Source organism: Rhincodon typus, chromosome 7, assembly GCF_021869965.1.
Source record: "Rhincodon typus isolate 14 chromosome 7, sRhiTyp1.1, whole genome shotgun sequence".
Classification (NCBI taxonomy): domain Eukaryota; kingdom Metazoa; phylum Chordata; class Chondrichthyes; order Orectolobiformes; family Rhincodontidae; genus Rhincodon; species Rhincodon typus.
In genome coordinates, this window is record NC_063338.1 from 12,485,681 (window position 1) to 12,508,077 (window position 22,397).

The 22,397-nt window shown below is 45.0% G+C and overlaps 1 protein-coding gene across 1 annotated transcript; it reads left to right on the forward strand.

Annotated features, from left to right (window-relative positions):
- Nucleotides 1-3,810: 3,810 nt before the first annotated feature.
- Nucleotides 3,811-19,704, forward strand: LOC125483470 (protein FAM237A-like). Its single transcript, XM_048598693.1, has 3 exons — nucleotides 3,811-3,929; nucleotides 8,935-9,337; nucleotides 19,553-19,704. The coding sequence occupies exons 2-3, from the start codon at nucleotides 8,938-8,940 to the stop codon at nucleotides 19,702-19,704; spliced, it is 552 nt and encodes a 183-aa protein (XP_048454650.1). The 5' UTR covers nucleotides 3,811-3,929; nucleotides 8,935-8,937.
- The last annotated feature ends 2,693 nt before the right edge of the window (nucleotides 19,705-22,397 follow it).

The following is a 22,397-nucleotide window of genomic DNA, read 5'->3' on the forward strand; positions in this document are numbered from 1 at the left end:
GCAATATCTGGACAATATCAGGTTTGGGCTAAAAAATGGCTACGAACATTCACACCACACAAATGCCAAGCAATGACCATCTCCAATAGGAGGCAATCTAACTATCACCCTTGACATTCAATGGCATTACCATCACTGAATTCTTCACTGTCAACATCATGAGGTTACCATTGACCAGAAACCCAACTGCAGTCGCCACCTATATGCAATGGTTATAACATTAGGTCAGAGGCTAGGAATCCTGCAGCACGTAGCTCACCTCCTGACTCTCCAAAGCCTATCCACTATCTACAAGACACAATTCGGGAGTGTGATGGAATACTCTCTGCTTGCCTGGATGAGTACAGCCCCAACAACACTCAAGAAGGTTGACACCATCCAGGTCAAAGCAACCCACTGATTTGGCACCACATCCACTAACATTCAATCTCTCCACCACTGATGCCCAGTATTATCAGTGTGTACAATCAACAAGATGCACTGCAGAAATTCACCAAAGAACTTCAGAATTAGGTTTATTTGTCACGTGTACTCAAGGTAGAAAGAACAGGAGTAGACTATAAGTGTACAATGTCACCAATATATGGTACCATCTTAGGTACAAAGTACCTAGGTACAATTAGCAGGTACAAAAATAGACAATACCTTCCAAACCCATGACCACTTCCATCTAGAAGGACAAGGTCAGCAGATACATGGAAACACCAGTAACTGCAAATTTCTCTCCAAGCCACTCACCATCCTGACTTGTAAATATATCACTGTTCCCTCACTGTTGCTGGGTCAAAATCCTGGAATTCCCTCCTGAAGGGCATTGTGGGTCAACCTACAACGCATGGACTGCAGCAGGTCAAGTAGGCAGTTCATCATCACCTTCTCAAGGGCAACTAAGGTCAGGGAGTGAGGCAATAAGTTCTGGCCTAGCCAGCAGGACTCACATCCAGTGAGTGAGTTAAAAAAAGATTAAAAGATGGACCTTGAATGCCATTGCTCCACCATTAGTGAACATGCCTTTAGCTATCTAGGTTCGAGTTTCACTCCCTAAATGTCCTTTCTGTCTACCTCACTCTGCTTCTTAACATACACCTTAAAAGCTACCTGTTTGATAAAACATTTGGAAACCTTTCACATTATTCAGAATCCCTACAGTGTGGAAACAGGCCATTTGGCCCAACAAGTCTACGTTGCCCCTCCGAAGCGCATCCCACACAGACCCAGCCCCCTAACCCTGCATTTCCCCATGTCTAACCCAGCTAACCTAAACATCCCTGAACACTACAGGCAATTTAGCATGGCGAATCCACGTATCCTGCACATCTTTGGGCTGTGGAAGGAAACTGGAGCACCCGGACGAAACCCACGCAGGCATGGGGAGAATGTGCAAACTCCACACAGACAGTGAGAGCCACCGTGCCACCCCTAAACCTGTCCTGGTAGTTTTTAACACATCATATTCTGTCTGATAACACATTTTTGAAACACCTTAAGATTCTTTAGAAGTGCTATGCACATACAAATTGTTATTGTTGGGGTCCAGAAGACCCATTCTTATTATGCCAGATTATAGACATTTGTGCTTCCATCAATTTGTGGTCAGCGCTTTGAACAGCTGAGATCAGGACTCTGAGTCCACTCACCTCCTTGCTGGTTGAGTTAAATTGGAAGAGTGGAATTCCTTCTCCATTGTCAGGAATCTTTTGATTCAAGCATGATGGCCACACTCAGGGTTGCACTTATCTGCCATGAGTTGTCGTGTTGGCGAACGGGCTAATTCTTAACATGTAGACCTTTGCATGTATGAACTGGATGTCCCACCAGGATCTGAAATTTGGGATTTGCTTCCTTTTCCTTCCTCCTCTGCTGCTGCTCTGCCTCACCACTAGGATATTTGAACTGAAAGCCGTGAGACAGCTTGATGGACAAATTACACAGAAACATAGAAAATAGGTGCAGGAGTAGGCTATTTAGCCCTTTGAACCTGCTCCGCCATTCATAATGATCATGACTTTGACCCCTTTAGCCCTAAGAATTACATCTAACTCCATCATTCAAAGTTTTGGCCTCAACCGCTTTCTGTAGCAGAGAATTCCATTAGCTCACGACTCTCTGGAGGAAGGAATTTCTCCACATCTCCGTCCCAAATGGCCTACCCGGTATCAAACAGGAGATCGTGGAATACATTGAGCACTTCCCATTCTTCAGCAGTTACCTCACTCAAAAGGCTACCATTGACAAGGAGATGCAGCAATAAATGATGGTAAAACTTCTGCAAAGTTAACAGCAATGAACCGGAAGCTGTGTTGGATGCACTGAAAATCGATCCTTATGACTCTTCTTCTGTCAACACTTCAATCATCTTTCTCTGAATGCTTCCACTGGTTAGTAAAAGATAGAAGATGGTTGGCTTCCTTAGAAAAGTCTCTGATTTACCCAGTTAAAAGTTACAGTTTATAGCAACAGTCGCAGGAAAGATCAACTGGTTTTCGTCAGGTCTATAGTGAGTTTTGACTGCAGAGAACGGAGAGACTGCTCTTGAACTAGGGAAAGAATAGAACACTTCTCTCTCTCTCTGTGTGTGTAACTTGTTCCCAACTCCAAGCTGTTCAGTTAATTGAGATTGCTTCTATTTCCATCTATTTGAAATGTTAATTACATGATCCCATCTTTCAGTTATCTTTGTTTAAAATTAGATTGCCCATCTTTTAACAATTTCTTCCAGTTTTTAACCAGAGGGAGCTTAGAATGTAAAACTGATTACTTGATAGACAAATTGAGGTGAATAGACTAACTGCATTTAAGAGGAATCTAAAGGTAATGTTGTTAGATAGTAATCTAGATCTGAAACATACGCCAACACAAGATGCAAGTTCAGATCCCATCACTGTCTCTGTAGAATAAATCTGTCATAAAATATCTCATTCATAATGACTATGAAAGCACTGAATAGGTGTAAAAACCCTATCTTTTCTTAGAGAGATAGTAAACATACTTTAATAAAACAGGTAATTTTATTCTCGTACAGTGCTTTAATCTTTATTTATCCAATTTGCAACCTGTTGATTTTTTTTCTTATTCTCTGGGTACTGGGAACTTTTGGAGAGAGCCTACTCTAGTTCCCTATCCCCTGCAGTATAAAAACCTGCCTGCAGTATAAAAACTCTCATCCTTCCCTAGACTACAGTTGACTTCAGATCAAGGTGGTCAACTCTCAACAGAAATGACCTCCCACTATCATCCTCACAGTTCACAACATGTTCAAAATTTGTGTCATCTACACATTTGTACTCTCCAGTGCCCTGTACCCCCAAGTCTAGATCATTAATATGCACGAAGAAAAGCAAGTTGCCTTAACAAGGACACCTAGGGGCCTTCATTAGAACGTCACAGCAATACAAGGTTTAGAGCTCGAGGCGCAGTGGCTCTACATGAGTTCAAATCCTACCTACTCCAGAAATGTCTCATAACATCCATGAACAAGTTGATTTCTTTTACAAAAATAAAGTCTACAACGGGAGATCTGGCAAATACATTTCAAAGCTCAGCTAGAGTACAGAATGGAGATTTATAATTGATTATAGAAACATAAAAGCTTCGTTTTAATTGGCATGAAATTGCATCGATTTGTCCCTGTGTTTCTAATCGGCCTTTAGGTTTACAATGTGCAGAGGTAGGCGACGGTGGGGCAAACACAGAGAGGGTTGGACTGGCGACTGAATCACAGATTTAAAAGCTTTCCCCCTCTGTGTGTGTGTCAAGAGCCTGACGTATGAGGCAAAGTGAGTGTCTGGGCTTCAAAAGGGCGACCTAGCAGTCAATAAGCAGGCAGTGCGAGACGAGCCGCGCACATAGCGGCAGAGGCAGAGAACAGCGCTCTCTATCTGATCAGGCAGAGCTCCAGGCAGAGTCGGACTACAGCTTACACATTGCAGGCAAGTTTTTATACTGCTGGGGATAGGGGAGTAGAGCGGGCTCTCTCTAAAGTTCCCAGTACCCAGAGAATAAGAAAAAAAAATCACCAGGTAGGCAATTGGATAAATAAAGTTTAAAGCACCATACAAAAATAAAATTACCTTTTTTTTGTAAATGTGTTTGCTTACTAATATTATATGTATTTCGTTTCCGTTAAGACTGTATTCTGGGGTTCACCTTTCAATGACTCCCTCCTTTCCTGACCCATCTCCCTTCTCTCCTCCTCCCTCCCGATACTGCTCCTTCTCCTGCCTCCCCACTACCTGCTCCCAATCCTCTCCTTCCCTCAAACCTATTTTCTCACTCTCTCCCTCACCCTAGCTTTTTTAACCCCTCTTCCATGCCCCTTTCCCTCTTACTCTTCCCCCTTCCATCTTTTCCCCCTCTCTTGCTTAACCCCTTCGCCTTTTCTCTGCCCATCACTCCCCCTTTCATTTTCCTCCACTCCCTCTTTTTGCTCCTCCCTCCATCTTTGCCTTTTCACCTGCACTCTCTTCTCTCTTCCCCTCATAACTCGACCTCCCATCTCTCCTGGTCACTCCTTCTTCCCCTTCCTTCTCCCTCTACTGCCTTCCTCCTTCTTCTTCATAGCTCTCTTTTGTCCCCATCTTGTTTTCTCTCCCACTCCTTCACTGAGTGTTCTCAAGGGACTGTATTTTTTCCAGTTCTAGTTTGGACATTTTGATGTTGGCATATGTTTGGTCTGGTGGTTAGTCTCAAGTGTGTTTTGTCTGTATGATCTATGGGTGGTTAGTACTATCACTTTGTTGACTGTCAGCTAGTTAACCAGAAAATACAACATTAGATATAGTTTTACGCTTAGTGACATGGAAGGCAATTTTAAACGGTCCATAATACAATGGGTTAGGAAAAACAACTGGAATTCACTTTATTGTGTAGATTGTGAAGTGAGGAATTTGCTTATAAATGTATATTATTGGAAAAGTTGTGTCTTTAAATCAGGTGCAGGCACTAAACGTGAAGCTTGCCATTTGAAATGGTGATTTGAAGACAAATTATGACAGATTAGCTAATGCTCAATGGTCCCTAGTGTGCAGAGATTGAAATGAGCTGCAACCCGTTAATTGCCATTTGTAGCCAGAACATTATTAATACAGCAATGTAAAAGCAGATGATTAATACTGTGTTCATTACAAGAAAGGACAAATGTTCCCTGTGTGTTAGAGCTACTGTAAATATAGTGAGCCAGTTTACTTTAGTCTTTGTCCTCTGCAGCTACTGTAAACACAGTGGGAGCATTTAGTGTGGCCCTTACTGTCTTTTGGGGTCAGGAATGATGATTCCTGACTTGCCCAGGCCTGTTGAGATGCTGTCAGGTAACTTGTAAAATTTGCTGCTGCCTTCTCATCTACCTGAGTGTCACATAGAGGCAGGAAGTCTGTCCCTCTTAAAGATAGGCTGTATGGAGTTATAGCAGGCTGCTGCTGAATACCATTGCTGCAACTGTGAACAAGGCAGGTCAGACACTAGGCAGGAAAGGGAACTGGAGGATCACTGATGTTACACTAAATTTCTCAGTGGACCTGCTTCTTTTTGGGAGCAAGACTCACTCTCAGAAGTGATTGGAAGTAGGTGACCAGTCCCAGTATCTGAGGACTTGGTAGCAGTGTCACAAGAAGTATAATAGTCTTATGTTGGTGGCCAAGATCAGGAGCAGGAAGGGGTCCATATTGTCTCTTGAACCTTCACTGTTATTCAGTAAGATGTTGGCTGACCTTCTGCCTCAACTCCACTTTCTCACATCCCCCAACTCCTGTATCCCTGGATTCCCCAAGACATCAGAAGCATGAATATATTCAACAGTGGAGCATCTATGATACCCTGGGGTAAAGAATTCCAAAGATACACAACTTTTTTAAGTGAAGCAAATTTCTCCTCCGCTCAGTTCTAAATGATAAACCCCGTATTCCAAGCCTCTGCCCTGGTGATCAAGATTCTGCAGATGGACCAACAACTATGTCAAGCCCTTAAGATTCATTTGCATTTAAATAAAGTCGCCTCTCATTCTTCTAAACTCCACGGAATATAGTTCTTATTTATCTAACCCCTCCTGATAGAGCAACTTTCTTATCTTTGGAGACAATTTGCCTTCACTGTACTGTCTTCAAAGCAACTATATCCTTCCTTAGATATGGAAATGAAAATTGTGTAGTATTCTACATCTGGTTTCAGTAAAGCCTCATACAATCAGAGTAGATGTCTTTATTCATGTACTCAATAAAGGCCAATGTACATTTAACTTCCTAATTGCTATTTTTAATAGTCTTCATACCAGTACATCCAAGTCTGTCTGAACACCAACACTTAAACATTTTGCAACTTTAAAAAGCAAATTGTGTTTTTCCATTCAAATTTTCTTTTTATTCTTTTGTGCGACTTGAGTGTCCCCGGTGAGACCAATATTTGTCGCCCACCCTTAGGTGACTTTGAGTGGGTAATGGTGAATGTTAGTTGAATTCTTGCAATCTACCTGGTAAATATACTCACAGGGCTGTAAGGAAGGGAACCCCAGGCATTTGACCCAATGACTATGAAGGAACAGCAATATTTTTCCAAGTCAGGATGGTGATCAGCTAGGAAGGGAACATGCAGATATTGATGTTCCCATGTATCTTTTGTCCTTGTCCTCCTAGATGTTTGTTTAAGGAGATTTGTTGAGGTACAACAATGCATCTTACAGATGTTCCAGACTGCTGCCGCTATGCATCAGTGGTGGAAAGAGTGAATATTTGATGTGGTGGATGAGGTGCTGATCAAGGGTACTGCTTTGTCCTGGATGGTGTCTTGAATATTGTTGGAGCTGCAACCACCCCAAAAGTGAGGAGTATTCCATCACATTCCTGACTTGGGCCTTGTAGATGGTGGACAAGCTTTGGGGAGACAGGAGGTGAGTTACTCATGCCAAAATTCCCCAGCCTCTGACCTGCTCTTGTAATCATAATATTCATACCGCTAGTCCAGTTCAGTCCTAAGGTTGTTGATAGTGGGATTCAGCAATGGTTATGCCACTGAAAGTCAAAAAGCAATGGTTAGATTCTGTCGTGATGGAAATGGTCATTGTTCATAATTTCTCTGGCACAAATGGTAGTTGCCACTTATCAGCCCAAGTTTGGATATTGTCCAGGTCTTGCTGCATTTGGCCACAGACTGCTTCATTATCTGAGGAATTGCAAATGGTGAACATCGTACAATCATCGACGAATATTCTCACTCTGACCTTATGATGGAGGGAAGATCATTGATGAAGCAGCTGAAGGTGGTTGGGTCTAGGACACTACTTTGAGGAACTCCTGCAGAAATGTCCTGGAGCTGAGATGACTGACCTCCAACAATCACCACCACCTTCCTAGCCAGATATGACTCCAACCAATGGCAAGTTTTCCCCCAATTTCCAATGATTCCAGATTTGCTAAGGCTGCTTGATGCCATACTCGGTCAAATACAGTCTTGATGTCAAGGTCAGTCACTCTCACCTGATCTCTGGAATTCAGCTCTTTTGCCTATGTTTGAATCAAGGCTGTAATGAGGTCAGGAGCTGATTGATACTGGGGGAACCTAAACTGGGCGTCACTGAGCAGGTTCTTGCTGAGCAAGTGCTGCTTAAAAACACTGTTGATGGCACTGCCCATCACTTTACTGATGGAGCAGTAACTGGCCAGATTGGATTTGTCCTGCTTTTTGTGTACAGGACATACCTGGGCAGTTTTCCACATTGCTGGGTAGATAAGTGTTGTAGCTGCACTGGAACAGCTTGGCTGGGGAAATGGCAGGTTCTGGAGCACAAGTCTTCAGTATTATCGCTGGAATGTTGTCAGGGCCTGTTGCCTTTGCAGTATCCAGTGCCTCCTACGTGGAGTGAATCAATTTGGCTGAAGACTGGTATCTGTAATCCTGGGGACCACTGGAGCAGGCTGAATGGATCATCCACTCAGCACTTACCATAGAATCATGGAATCCCTACAGTGTGGAAACAGGCCGTTCAGCACAACAAGTCCACACCGACTCTCCAAACAGCATCCTACCCAGACTCACCCCCCCTACCCTATAACCTGTAACCCACATGGCTATTCCACCTAACCTACACATCCCTGAATGGTCTCTTTTCACACTGTAGGGATTCAATGATTCTAAGACACATCCATCAGTGTTGGAGTCCAGCCCACTTGCGGTGGCAATAAATACTTGCTGTTATGTTGTAGACACAATGGAACATGGATCCTGCTGAGGCTCACATTACTTTCATCTTCTTTAATGTGAGAGAGAAGGTTCAAAATGTCCTATGTTTGGCAAAACATCAGATAACCAGGTGGTGTAAGATGGAATTCTGAAGCCGAATCTTTACATGTTCTTTGTAAAGATACATGTTAGAAACCCACCAGACCAGCCTACTCCTATAAAACAGCAAAGCATCCTGAGGTGTTTTACAAATATGTTGCCACACAGACTCTGACACTTCACGAAAGTAGTCTTTAGGGTTCTTGTGGCTGGTGGCAGTGTGCCCACCTCAGGACCAGGAGGCCTGGGCTCAAATCCCTCCTGCTCCAGAGGTGTGTCCTGACAGGTTGATTAGAAGCTATCACACACTGTGTCAAATGATGGGGAGGTGAGGCGAAACTTGGTCAAAGAGGTTGTTTCCAGAGAGCCTTTCAAAAGAGGAAAGAGGGAGGGGATGGATTTCCAGAGCTTGGGGCAGCGAAAGGAAGGAAACTGAGCATTCCCAAGAAACCAGAATTGGAGGAGCGGAAAGATTTTTGGAAATAATATTCATGAAGCAAAGTAATATTCAATGGTAGGTAATGCTCCCAGTATAAAGAGAGGTGTAATGTTACTCAGGGGCTAACTGGAGGGTTGATCTCAATTGACAACAATCAGTAGGCAGGAAATGTTGAATAATTTACTCCTTTCCTTTTGAATAAACTCTTTGTGTGCATCTTTCTTTTACAGAAGATGGGTCCCATGTGTGTCAGGAGGCCGGTGTGGAACCACAGCTTAATGGCTACACTGTTTCTCGTGGGATTGCTTTTCCCACCCTCATACTCCTGTTATGGACAGATCGACCCCCTAGCTCTGGGTCGGGCGAACCCTCAGTGTTGGGAATCCTCCTCTGCCCTTCTTCTTGAGATGAGGAAACCCCGGATCGCGGACACTGTCAGCGGTTTCTGGGATTTCATGATCTACCTGAAGTCGTCGGATGAGTCCAAGCATGCTGCTCTCTTCTGGGTCCTGGCACAGCTCTTCTGGGACATCTACGTGGACTGTATGGTATCGCGGACCCACGGACTGGGACGGAGGCGGTTCACTGACAATGAGAAGGAACTAACCGCTCTCCACACTCAGATCTCAGGCAGTATGTCCCCAACCGCCTCTCGCTGTTCATTCATCCACCGATCCCCTCATTCCATTTACCCTCCACCTCACACCCTCCGCTCCTCCTGGCCTCCTGCCACTTTGCCCAGATGGTCATTCACATGCATGAGCCCCCATAGTTACAGCAGCATGAACAACTTGCATTTGCAAGGCATCTTTTCATGTGCTAAAATCTCTGGAGGCCCTTTTACAGAGGCTTCATCGGCAAAGGGAACATTTTGGGCAGGTGGTCAGGGACTGGGTCTGACAAGTAGATTTCAAAGTTGGACGGAAAGAATAGAGAGATGGAGATGTTTAGAGAGAAAATTCCAGGACTCCCTTTGTGGCTCGGTATCAAGTTTTGTTTGGTAACATTTCTGTGGAGTGCTTTGGAACATTTTGCTACTTTAAAGGTACTATATAAATGCACATGTGTGGGCACTTGTGAAATTTTCCTGTGATCCTAATTTGCCACAATAAGTAAAACATACACAAATTTATTATTCAAACCAGATCGACTTGCAACTAAGTGTTGAACCAAGTTGAGTTGCATTTAATGGTTAAACAGCAGTCACATTGTGAGATCTGAACAAAATTGCTCTGCATTTCTTTGGGCGGAGGAATGTTACAAGCTTGACCCTTTCGTTCTTGTCAGAGAAGTGTTTTTGCTAATCACATGTACTGCCCTGGATAATCCACAGTAAAAACTGTTGCGAATAGAATAGCCAGAAATATGAAGGGCTGAGTTTTAGTGCCTCAATGGGACATCTGCACAGAAGTACCTGGCACCACCAGCTAGATGTGCCCAGTTCCCCTGGGCTAGCTTCCTGGAAGTGGGTATTGGTACAGCCCAGGTTCACTAATCTTGTTAAATAGCTCCAAAATACCAGGAAAACTCTACCGGAGATATTTACTGACAAAACTCCAGGGGACCAAGTTGTTTCACCACCTTCCCTGGTCTTTATCTCATTTGCTATCTCAAGACCATCTTTTTAGAAAGCGTTGACAAAGATTAGATGACGGGCACAAATTTTGCACATTCCTTTCCCTCTGCCAAAAAGGAAGAAAACGTGGATCGTTAAAAGTTTCATCATTAACTCCTGAAGCAGTCCACATGTGAGCAAAATGATCATTGTTCAACTCACTGTGCCATTTGTAAGTCAAAAACTCTCATGTATATATGTAAGAATATTCTACAAATCTGCTTCTGAGAGTAGATTAGACTTATCAAATCAAGAGGAACCCGAATTTTACCAAAAAAAACGGCAATGTTAATTTTGGGGAGTTTTGTGGAGGATTTCTCTCCATGAGCTCTGGTGAGATTTATCAAGCAGTTCTCTGCTGCGCACCTTATTACATAGGCATCACTCCTCTAAGGCACACACTCTCCCTATATCCTACACTCTCCAGCAGCACTAATGCTCTTTTGGAAACTTCTGGGATTCATGCCCAGAAGGGAGCACCATATTTAAGCTCAAGCTGTGCACCAGCGTGCCAGGAGCTACCCTTCACAGTCACGCTGTTGGAAAAATTGCCCCAGAGATGGCAGACAGAAGCAGGTTGGCATCCCGATTTGCCAATTGAGACCTGCAGGTCTTGGTGGATGGAGGGCTGTGGAGGAAGAACGTTATCTTTCCATAGAACCACCAGAGGAGGCCGTGCCACCAGACCCTGCCAGCCTGGTCTGAAGCTGCCACTGGGGTCAGTGAGTGCCCGGAGGAATGCCTGGCTCTGTTGACATGTTAATGACTATTTACACTCCATGAGGGTAATGCTACCATCCTCCATCAGCTGCCTCACACTCACCCTAACTCTGTCACTTCTTATGTCTTCTGCCAAGGCTCCTGACCTACTATTTTCACCATTGCACACAGCACCTTCCCTCAATAAAAATCGAAAGAATTGCAGACGCTGGAAACTGGAAATGAAAACAGAAATTGCTGAAAAAGCTCGAGAGGTCTGTCATTATCTGTGGAGAGAAATCAGAGTTAATATTTCAGGTTTGAGTGACCCTTTCTCAGATCTTCCCTGAATGGCTTTTTATCCACACCATTGGCCCAGAACACTAAGCCTTTTTCTACCCCTGCGCATCCTACTCGCTCATTCGAGAAACCTCATCTTTTCCTTCACTTGCAACACAACTAACAACGGTGGCTAGCTATTTCCATATCACTGAATCCCTTCCTTTGTCTCATTGCGGGACATGACAGTCCACAGCAACAGACCCTGAAAGAGCCAAAATGGGTGGTAGGGTCTTTATCCTTTTGCCACATATGAGGGAAGAATTCTTGAGCTGGTGGGAGAGGATACTGATTGCTCATGAGGGATTATTGAGACCTCCGCATCCTTACAACCAAGTCAGATTCTTTGTAAACTCCGTCACTGTCTTCCCATTGCCAGCACTGTGATTGTATTCTCAACATGGCCAAGCTATTACCCATATTTCACCACTCTCTCAGCTTCCGCAGGCACCGGTGGCATCCAAATAATCTCTGCCCTTGACAGGGCAACTCCGCCAGCTCAGATACTGTCACCTCAGTGGGTTTTTTATACATATTAGAGTGTGGGAGCACAATCTGGTGAGCACCTCACTGCGAGATCTCTGTAACAGGATGAGAGAGGAATGGTGCCAGTCTGCTGGCACTTGGAGGGCTGCCAGAGACCAGGGGCCTGCTCAGTCCTGTGCAGGAGAGGGGCCCATGGTGTCGGTGTTTGAGAACTTCAATCAAATGCACAAACTTGCAGAGAACCTACAGGTGCGTTTGTTGGAGGGTGTCCCCCAACTCTGTCCCCCTAGTGTCACTCTGTACTGTGCCATCTAGATTCTCTGTGGGTGAGTGGCTGCCAAGGGGGAGCCAGGTTCAGTGACCCAGATAATCTTCTGGATATTCGCACTGACTTGCACTCTATCACTCTAACCATTGGCGCTCAGTATCAATGGCAAGGTGACAAGGGGACGTGAGACTTTGACCTCACTCTGGGTGCCCGTTCCTCAGAAGGAAAGAGGGTGCTGCCAACTGGTACCCAAGCAGAGGTAGCCCCACATATAGACACCCCTTGCACCCCAGAAGTTTCCTCTCAGGATGTTGCCTGGCCCCTCCACCTCCACCCTGCCCTCACAATCCCCAACCACCATGCGAGGGTTAAAGCTGAGGGGGAGAATCCAGATCTGGCCACAAATGTCTCGGGTTTTCCACCCAAAATTCCAAGGTGGGCAAGCACCCTGTAGCTCAGCTGCCAGACCCCAGTACTGCACCTGGAAAAAAAACATTGCAAGGGCACTTGGGTTACATGGACAGAACCTCAATGTAAGTACATTACCATGTTTTTAAAGTTTTTTTAAGCATTAGCAATGTGAATGAGTGTCACCTTAGCGCAGCTACAGAAATGAAGCTGGAGAGTGTAGCCATCTTTAGCTCTACCTGGTATTTCAATGCTGTCCGAATGACATCTATCATTGCCATAGCATCCAGACCAACATTAAGATTAAGATTTCATTTATTGTCATGTGTATTCAATGTAAAAATACAGTGAAAAGTGGTAACCTTTGCCATACATACATGGCGCCATTCACATTAACTTTGAATAAGATAAGAAAAAAAGATAATTTAAGAGAGTCCAACTGTCCTTTCCACTGCTGCAGTCCCACTCCGGGCTTTCCAGCCTTCGCCGTGTCACTGCCAGCGTCCGCTCTGGGGTGCCTCACTGGCCCGGTCTCGACCCACTGCTGGCTCCGGCCCACGCTTGATCCGCCGTCACTGCAGGACACGACCTGTGCGTTCAGCTCCCGCCACTTGATTCCCGGTCGCGATCCAGCTCCTTCCCGACTCCTTAGGTAGGTAGTTAAAAGGTGTGGGTGGGGGGGGAATAGAATTACTACACAGGGGAAGAAGAAGGGAGAAAAAGGAAAGGACAAGGATAGAATGAGAAAGAGAACTGGTGAGCAGAGTGGAGCTCTGAATGGCACGACTTACCCTGCTGCCATCTTGCCGGAAGCCATGAAAGTTTGTCAAGATTGAATGAAGAAGCATTAGATATTCTGAAGGCTTCCACCAGTATGTAACCTTAACTTATATCAAACTATAGGCAAAGTGTCCAATAATTGAACTATTAAGTTGCATTTGCAATTGGGATCAACTTGGCGGTTGTAGGCTTGTATGAAACCTTTACAGTCAGAGAAGTGTGACTTCATGCAACTCCGTTCCATTGAAAGAGGTGGACACGGTGCTGCCTGGTTTGCTTAGGCCAGCACTGCTGCTGATACAGGGCTGCTGTAGTTTCGACTCAGTGCAATACTACAGTTCTCTCCGATCCTCATCGTCCATCACATAACATTGCGTCCAGTCGTCTGGTGCAAGGCATCGAAGGAGTGAGTGGTATCCTCTGTCTTTACTGTATTGCAACAGCTCCCCAATCCCCTAACCTGACAGCATAGTGACCTGATGTAGAGGAGACACCTTACGGCCATCATTGGCCCCAATGGAACATGCTGTTGCATTGCAGATATACTGGGCATTTTGACGTCATATCTGACCACCACCTCTAAACAGAGCCACTATCCCTCTCCCATCTGCATGGCATTCCATGTAAGATGAGTGACTATGAGGTTCCTGTGTATTTGCTGCAACAAGAGGGCTCCATGGCTGGAAACTCCGCATTCAAAGGCTGCAATGTATCCGCTTGAGGCTGCTCCTAGGCCTCCAGAAACATGGATCCTCATCCATTCCTGTGGATGCTATTAGTGCAGATGCCCCAGAGAGACCTACAGCTTCTGCACCTGGATCCATTGGGTCCAATGAGCCTACGTGGGGAATATCAGCAACAAAGCAGCTCCTCAGTCATGGGATCAGTCAGCTCTTGCAGTACACATGACTCGGATTAAAGTGTGATGTTAGATGAGATGGTGAAGATCACTCATGGCCAGTATTTTCAGTCAAGACAGTTATTCAATGGATAAGGTTCACATGAAGAACTTTGTGATAACAGACATCTTTAACATGTCCTGGGTGAGTGTCTGCTTAATGCTATTGTCCGTTGGAGGGCCTTACTCACTCACAAGTAGAGCCCCCTTGCTCAGAGATTGAAAACAAAAATGTACCGTTCCCCCTCCGGGTGAGCTGGCAGCCATTTTTTACACCAATTGCACACTTATAAATTGGATGGGGGTGGAAGGTGACCCCCCCAAGCTATACACTGTCCTCTCAATCAATGTGAGGGTGACTATTGATAACGTACCTGCTACTGCAGTATCCCTACCCTCCAATGCTCTGTTGTTCCCCTCTCCCTTATACTTTGGTTGCTCCCCCGCGTTACAAAATTGTTACCCTTCTGTATCCCAAGTTGCTGCCTCCGATCCCCACAACTGACTTCCCCAGCTTCTCAACTAGAGCAGTGGCCCCTGATAAGGCGCCTTGACTTTCAGTGAGCAGACCCCTTAGGACTGACCTTAGTTTACCAACCCCAACCCCCCAATACTAAGATGGAATGACAGGCCTGGCTGATGGCTGACCAGATCGCTACCTGATCTCTGTGCAGCTCTGTGACTGACATAACACTGCTGGTTGCAGTGGACCTACAGGACTAACCATGGCCCTCCCTGGACCTGTAAGTGATACAGACTCCCTGACCCTGGTCACTACTGACTGTGTCCAAGCCCCTGCATTGAGATCAGACATTGTCCTTGATTGATTGTGCCAGTGGGAGTGAGCTGCCAGAGGAAGTGGTGGAGGGGGGTACAATTACAACATTTAAAAGGATGGGTATGTGAATAGGAAGAGTGTAGAGGGAAGTGGGCCAAATGCTGGCAAACGGGACTGGATTAATTTAGGATATTTAGTTGGCATGGACAGGTTGGACTGAAGGGTCTGTTTCCATGTTGTACAACTCTATCGCTCTCTGACTGACCATTTTTCTCCTTGACTCAACTGAGGCCGATCCCCTCCTTAGACATGGCCATTTGGTTAAGCATGTTCTGTGTCACACGCTGTAGGTGTAAGATTGACAATGCACAGCGATGTACAGTGTTGTTCACTCCTTGACTGATCACTACCAGCATCTGTGAGAAGCTGCCTGACTTTTCGTCCTGTGCTGGAAAAAAACAAGTCAGAAGCGCTGTGAGTCTGTGCACTCTGAATGAGGTGCCAATAGGCAAAAAGAGAGGCAAGGCAGAGATTCTGTGTGCATCCAAGTAGTTGCAAAGTGACTGCGTGCTACAAGAGGAAGCCAAGAGCCCTGAGATGTAGACGATACATAAGCTAGGTGCCTGTCCTGGTGTGCAAGGCGCCCTGGCAGCAGCGTTGAGATATAAGGTGTCTGTGAGTTCCAAAGTGCAGTACTGAAGTAGTGTACTTTATTCTGAGAGTCGGAGATGTGCCATGATGGTGTGGTGAGGCTGCTGTGTGTCTGATGCCAAACTCTTCCATGGCTGGAGGATGCAGGCAGTTGTTACCCTTGGAACATGCCCTGAGATCATCGTCAAATTCTGGACAAGGTGAAGGCCTAGAGGAGCAAGCGGAGAGCTGGAGATGCCAGGTACCTGCTCAGACTGCCATATAAGGAATTATCACCAGCTTCATTTTTTTTATTCACTCACAGGATATGGGTGTCCTGGCTGGGCCAGCATTATTACCCATCCCAAATTATTAGGAGTCAACCACATTGCTGTGGGTCTGGAGTCAAGTGTAGGCCAGACCAGGTAAGGATGGCAGTTTCCTTCCCTAAAGGACATCGTGAACCAGATGGGTTTTTCCTGATAATCCACAATGGATTCAGGGTCATCATTAGACTCCTAATTCCAAGTTATTTTCTATTGAATTCAAATTCCACTATCTGCAGTGGTGGGATTCAAACCTAGGTCCCCAGGACATTACCAAGATCTCTGGATTAATAGACTAGTGATAATATTACTAGGCCATCACCTCCCCAGTACCCCTCCTGGGCCACAGGCAACACTGTTTACGTGTGTATGCAGCACATAGTGTGCATGAGTTGGTGTCAGCAAATGCTGCTATGTTTAAAATTGTAAACAGTGGGATAAATATTGGCTACAATGCCAGAGAGAATTCTTCCCTGCTCTTCCTAGAAACGCCACCACAGGGATTTTTTTTTAATGTTTGTACCTGAGAGAGCAGATGGGGCCTTGTTTTAGGCATCACATCAGAGACAGACTTTCAACAGTGCAGCATTTCCTCAGCATTGCTGTGGAGTGCCAGCCTTAAATATTGCACTGAAGAGCAAAATTTTACAGTGCAGTGGAAGGGTGTCCATTTGAAATTAATCCCCCCAGTTGGGTCTCAGGCAGGGAACTTGAATGTTGAACCTTGTAACTCAGAATTGAGAATGCAACCACTGAGGTACAGCTAGCTGCAGACAATTCACAGTCATAGAATCACTACAGCAGAGCTGTTCAGCCCATTCAGTCACACCAAGCCTCCAAAGAGTACCCACCCAGACTCACTCCCTACCCTATCCCTGTAACCCCACATTTCCCATGGGTAATCTACCTAGTCTGCACATCCCTGGAGACTATGGGCAATTTAGCATGGCCAATCCACCTAACTTGCACATCCTTGGTCTGTGGGACGAAACCAGAGCACCTGGAGGAAACCCACGCAGACACAGGGAGAATGCTCAAACTCCATATAGACAGCGGGTTCTTGCTGTGTGCATGTTAGCTGCCATTTTCCCTCCATGATGCTCCTTTAACGGACAAGTACGGACATGATAGGCCTCGTTCTGCACTAAGGCAGTCATATTTCAAAATAAGCAGAACAGAGCAGAGCTACCATTTGATCCACTCCTTTCCTATGCCTTGTGCTTTGTTGAAAGCTTTGAAAATATACCTCAGTCCCAACTCCTCGCCAGTAAGAGGGAAAGAGAGTGTTTCCCCCAGCCAGCCACTCATTGTGCTGTAAAAAGTCCTGGAGGCTTCCTTCTCACCCCAGACAACATGGAAAATCCTTCACATCAACCCCCCTCGACTCCCCTAACCCTAACTCCCACTGCTTGTTGTGGACATTCCCAGTGGCTCCAGGCTGCGGCCTCGTCTCATAGAGTCATAAAGTTGTACAGCACTGAAACAGACCCTTCAGTCCAACTCATCCATGCCGACCAGATATCCTGAATAAATCTAGTCCCATTTGCCAGTATTCGGCCTCTATCCCTCTAAACTCTTCCTTTTCATGTTGTACCTGCCTCCACCACTTCCTCTGGCAGCTCATTCCATACATGCGCCAACTTCTGTGTGAAAAGGTTGCCCCTTGGGTCCTTTTTAAATCTTTCCCCTCTCACCTTAAACCAATGCCCTCTAGTTTTGGACTCTCTTACCCTGGGGAAAAAACTTTGGCTATTCACCCTATCCGTGCCCCTCATGATTTTATAAATCTCTATAAGGTCACCGCTCAGCCTCCAATAGTCCAGGGAAAATAGCCCCAGCCTATTCAGCCTCTCCCTATAGCTCAAACCCTCCAACCCCAGCAACATCCTTGTATATCTTTTCTGAACTCTTTCAAGTTTCACAACATCTTTCCTATAGCAGAGAGACCAGAATTGAACACAGTATTCCAAAATTGGCCTAACCAGTATCTTGTACAGCTACAACATGACCTCCCAACTTGTATACTCAATACCCAATAAAGGCAAGCATACCAAACACCTTCTTCACTATTCAGCCTATCTGTGACTCCACTTTCAATGAACTATTAAACTGCACCCCAAGGTCTCTTTCTTTGGCAGCATTCTGCAGGACCTTACCATTAAGTGTATAAGTCCTGCCCTGATATGCCCTTCCACAATACAACACAGCACATTTATCTAAATTAAACTCCATCTGCCACTCCTCGGCCCATCTGATCAAGGTTCTGTTGTACTCTGAGGTAACTTTCTTCACTGTCCAGTACACCACCAATTTTGGAATCATCTGCAAACTTACTAACCATACCTCCTATATTCAAATTCAAGTCATTTATATAAATGATAAAAAGCAGTGGACTCAGCACTGATCCTTGTGGCACACCGCCAGTCACAGGCCTCTAGTCTGAAAAGCAACCCTCTACGCTCTCACCAAATTCATTGCGCTATCTTGAGCAGATGAACAGTGGGTCCTGACTGAAAGGAGCTAAGCCCTAAGTCTCCGACACTGGGTTCAATCTGGTCAGCTTCAAAACATCAACTTCCAACTTACAAATGCCCTCCTTGCCTCAGGACCTCTTTCCATGTTCCAACGTGGAGGTTCAGTCAAACCTTCCATCACCTCTGGTGCCCGTCCCCAATTAGTGTGATAACTCCCGTCTGCCCTGATTGATCATCTGATACTGGTATCTGAAATGGATTATGTTCGATGACTCATTCTAAGAATGACCTGGCTTCTGAATTCATAATGTGTCTTGAGTAACACAGGGGCAGTAAGAGTTCACAGAACATTCAAGTCCACTCAATTATTCAATTCAACCATAGTCCACCTGAAACATACCTCCATTACCTACCTCAATTCCACTTCCCTTGCCCAATGAAAAAGAAATCTTAGATCTTAACACTTTTTCAATTCACTCCCAGCATTTGGTGGGAGGAGTTCCATCATGGGACAAACTGCTTCCTGACATAAACCCTTGACTCCACTGTTATCTTTCAAATGTCATCAAATTGTCGATTTGGCTCTTGTTTCGTAATAAATGCAGCGCCGCCTTCACCTTCTCAGATCAGTTTCAGTTTTGATGCGTCGACATATTGTGCTGGAAACCCATCCAACTCTACCTGCTGTCAGTGCCCAGATGGGTACGGTGGTGTTGTGTGCCACTCCAAATTGTTGCTGTGCCAGCAGGAAGACTGTGCAAGAAAAAGAAACTTTTGCCAACTCCATCTAGATGTATTCCAGCAGGCTTCACCACACAAATCCCACCTGCACCTCAAGCGCCTCACCCACACTCTTCCACTCTTGGCCACCCATCCTCACTAACTATTGCCACTCCATACCAATCAAAAGGTCAATATGCGTAATTCTTCACTAATTAAACAGCTTTTCTCTCCCCATCTGTAATCTTTGTGTGGCTCATAAACTTTCAACTTTACATTTTTGTGGTTTATTTTGCAGCAATTCCTTTAGGATGGTAGGGCAATGCTGGGAAGTTGACAACATTATAATAAATCTATGCAATACTGACCAATGTAGAACTTTTCCAATTTTGGCGACAATGACAGGATTTCTTTGCTTCCTTTTTAGGGTCCTACGTAGAGGGTCAATGGGTGAATGATGCTAGGGAGAAGGAGTTTGTCCAAGACTGGGTTGGCATCCAAGTTTACAGAAGTGGCCATGGCATCACGCAGAACAGGATAGCAAAAAGCATGGATCTCAAAAGAGCCTCCAGCACATAAACGTTCCTGCTCCTCAGTATCTTTTTTGCACCTTTGGGAAATTCAATAATGAATAAGATGGATGAAACATTCATATTGAATTGTCCCTTCATTCCTCAAATATTAAATGGTTTTCATTTACATACATACTCACTGAATGACAATCTAGTCATAAAACAAATGTTTTCAAGTTGTGATGTGATACTGATTTTATTTCTACATAAATAAATTTTACCAATGCTGCATTCAAGTGTTTATTTAAATCGAATTTAATTTACTTTAAAATCTATAGTAGCTACCATCTGAAAGAAAGAGGCTGTTTAAAGTTAAAGCTAGGTGCATTTGCCAATGGGCAGACTTGGCTGTGGGCCAGCATTCATTGCCCATCCCTAGTTGCCCTTGAGAAGGTGGCGATAAGCTGCCTTCTTGAATCACTGCATGTGCTGTGGGTTGACCCCCAATGCCCTCAGGGAGGAAATTCCAGGATTTTGACCCAGCAACACTGAAGGAACAGTGATATATTTCCAAGTCAGAATGATGAGCATCCTGGAAGAGAACTTGCAAGTGGTGGTGTCCCCATGTATCTGCTGCCCTTGTTCTTCTAGATGGGAGTGGTCATGGGTTTAGAAAGTGTTGTCTAAGGATCTTCGGTGAATTTCTGCAGTGCATCTTGTAGATAGTATACAGTGCTGCTATTGAGCATCGATGGTGGAGGGAGTGGATGTGGTGATAATCGAGCGGGCTGCTTTGTCCTGAATGGAGCCAAGCTTCTTCTTTGTTTTTGGAGGTGCACCCATCAAGCAGACGGGCAGTATTCCATCACATCCCTGAGTTGTGCCTTGTAGCTGGTGAACAGGCTTTGGGCAGTCAGGAGGTGAGTTACTGCAGGATTCCTAACCTCTGACCTGCGAGTGCTGTGAAAACTTCAGACTTCTCTTCACATCAGTGATGTCCTGGGCTCAACCTCATCTCTATCTGACTGTCTTTATCAGTATAAATCCAGAGAACTCTCAGGACAAATGACAGTTTTAGTCATTCTGAGCTTTACAGTGTCCAGTGCAGGATTGGTCAGTGCTGTGCACAAAATGGCTGCTGTGTTTTCTACATTACAACAGTGACAGCATTTCAAAATGTACCTCATTGGGATGCTCTCAAATCCACCAAGTCCTCTTCCCCTATCATGCCTGCTGTCACTGACTTGCATTGGCTTCCGGTCCAACAATGCCTTGATTTTAAAATTCTCACCCTTGTTTTCAAAGTCCTCTTTGGCATTGCCCCTCCCTGTGTGTAATCTCCTGCAGCCCCGCAATCCTGAGTTCACTGTACTGCTTGAACTCTGACCTCTTGGACATTCCCAGTTTTAATTGCTCCAGTGTAGGTAGGGGGGCCTTCATCAGCCTGGAACCTAAGCTCTCCCCTGCTACTTCCCCACCTCTCCCTTCTCCTTCAAGATTTTCCTGAAAATTACCTCTCGGGTCATGCTCTTACTCAGCCCTCTTAATTTCACCCTTTCTGTCTAGGCCTCATATTTTGATATACTGAGATTCTGTTGTGTCTGAAGACACTTTTAAGACCAAAAGAAATAGGAACATGAGTAGGTCATTTGGCCCCTCAAGCCTGCTTCACCATTCAATAGGATCATGGCTGATCCAACAGTCCTCACGTTCCTGCCTTTTCCTCATAATCCTTGATCCCCCTACTGATCAAGAGTCAATCTCATGTTTACATATGCCCTAGGACTCTCCTCCCACAGCTCTCTGTGGCAGGGTGTTCCAAAGAGTCTCAACAAGGATTCATACCTCCTAATCTCAGGCTTAAAATGGCATCTCTTTATTCCGCGACGATACCCTCTGATCCCAGACTCTCCCATGAGGGGAAACATCCTTTCAGCAATAACCCTTAAGAATCCTACATGTTTCAATGAGATCACCTCACATTCTTCTAAACTGCAGTGAGTAGAATCCCAACTTGTTTAACCTTTGCTCATTAGACAACCCCTCCATTCCAGGGATCATCATCGTGAACCTTCTCTGAACTGCCTCAAATGAAATGATACCTTTCGTTAAATAAGGAGACCAAAACTGCTCACAGTACGCCAGATGTGGTCTCACCAGCACCTTCACGGTTGCAGTAAGACTTCCCTACTCTTCCCTATCCTCCAACCTCCTTGAAATACAGACCACTATTCCATGAGCCTTCACGATCACCTGCTGTACCTGTGTGCTAGCATTCTGTGTTTTGTGCACAAGTACCTCCAAGTCTCTTTGTGTCACAGCTTTCTGCAGTTTTTCTCCATTTAAATAATGCTCTGTTCTTTTGGTGCCCCTTCCAATGTGAACAATTTCATATTTTCCCATACTAACTTCCATTTTTCAAGTTCTTATCCACTTACTTAACCTATCAATATCCTCCAAGTCAGGAATATATATTGTAAACACTTGGCAGTCCTAGTACTCATCCCTGTGGTACCCCACTGGTTACAAAGGGAAAGAACCCCTTAATCCCATTCGCTGTTTCCCGCCCATTAGCCGACTCTCTGCCCACACCAATAGTTTTGTATATTTTGACAACTTTTTTTTTGTTAACATTAAAGGTGCTACAGAAATACAGATTGCTGTTAAAAACCAAAAGAACTGCGGATGTTGTAAATCAGGAACAAAAACAAAGTTGCTGGAAAAGCTCAGCAGGTCTGGCAGCATCTGTGAAAGTAAAAA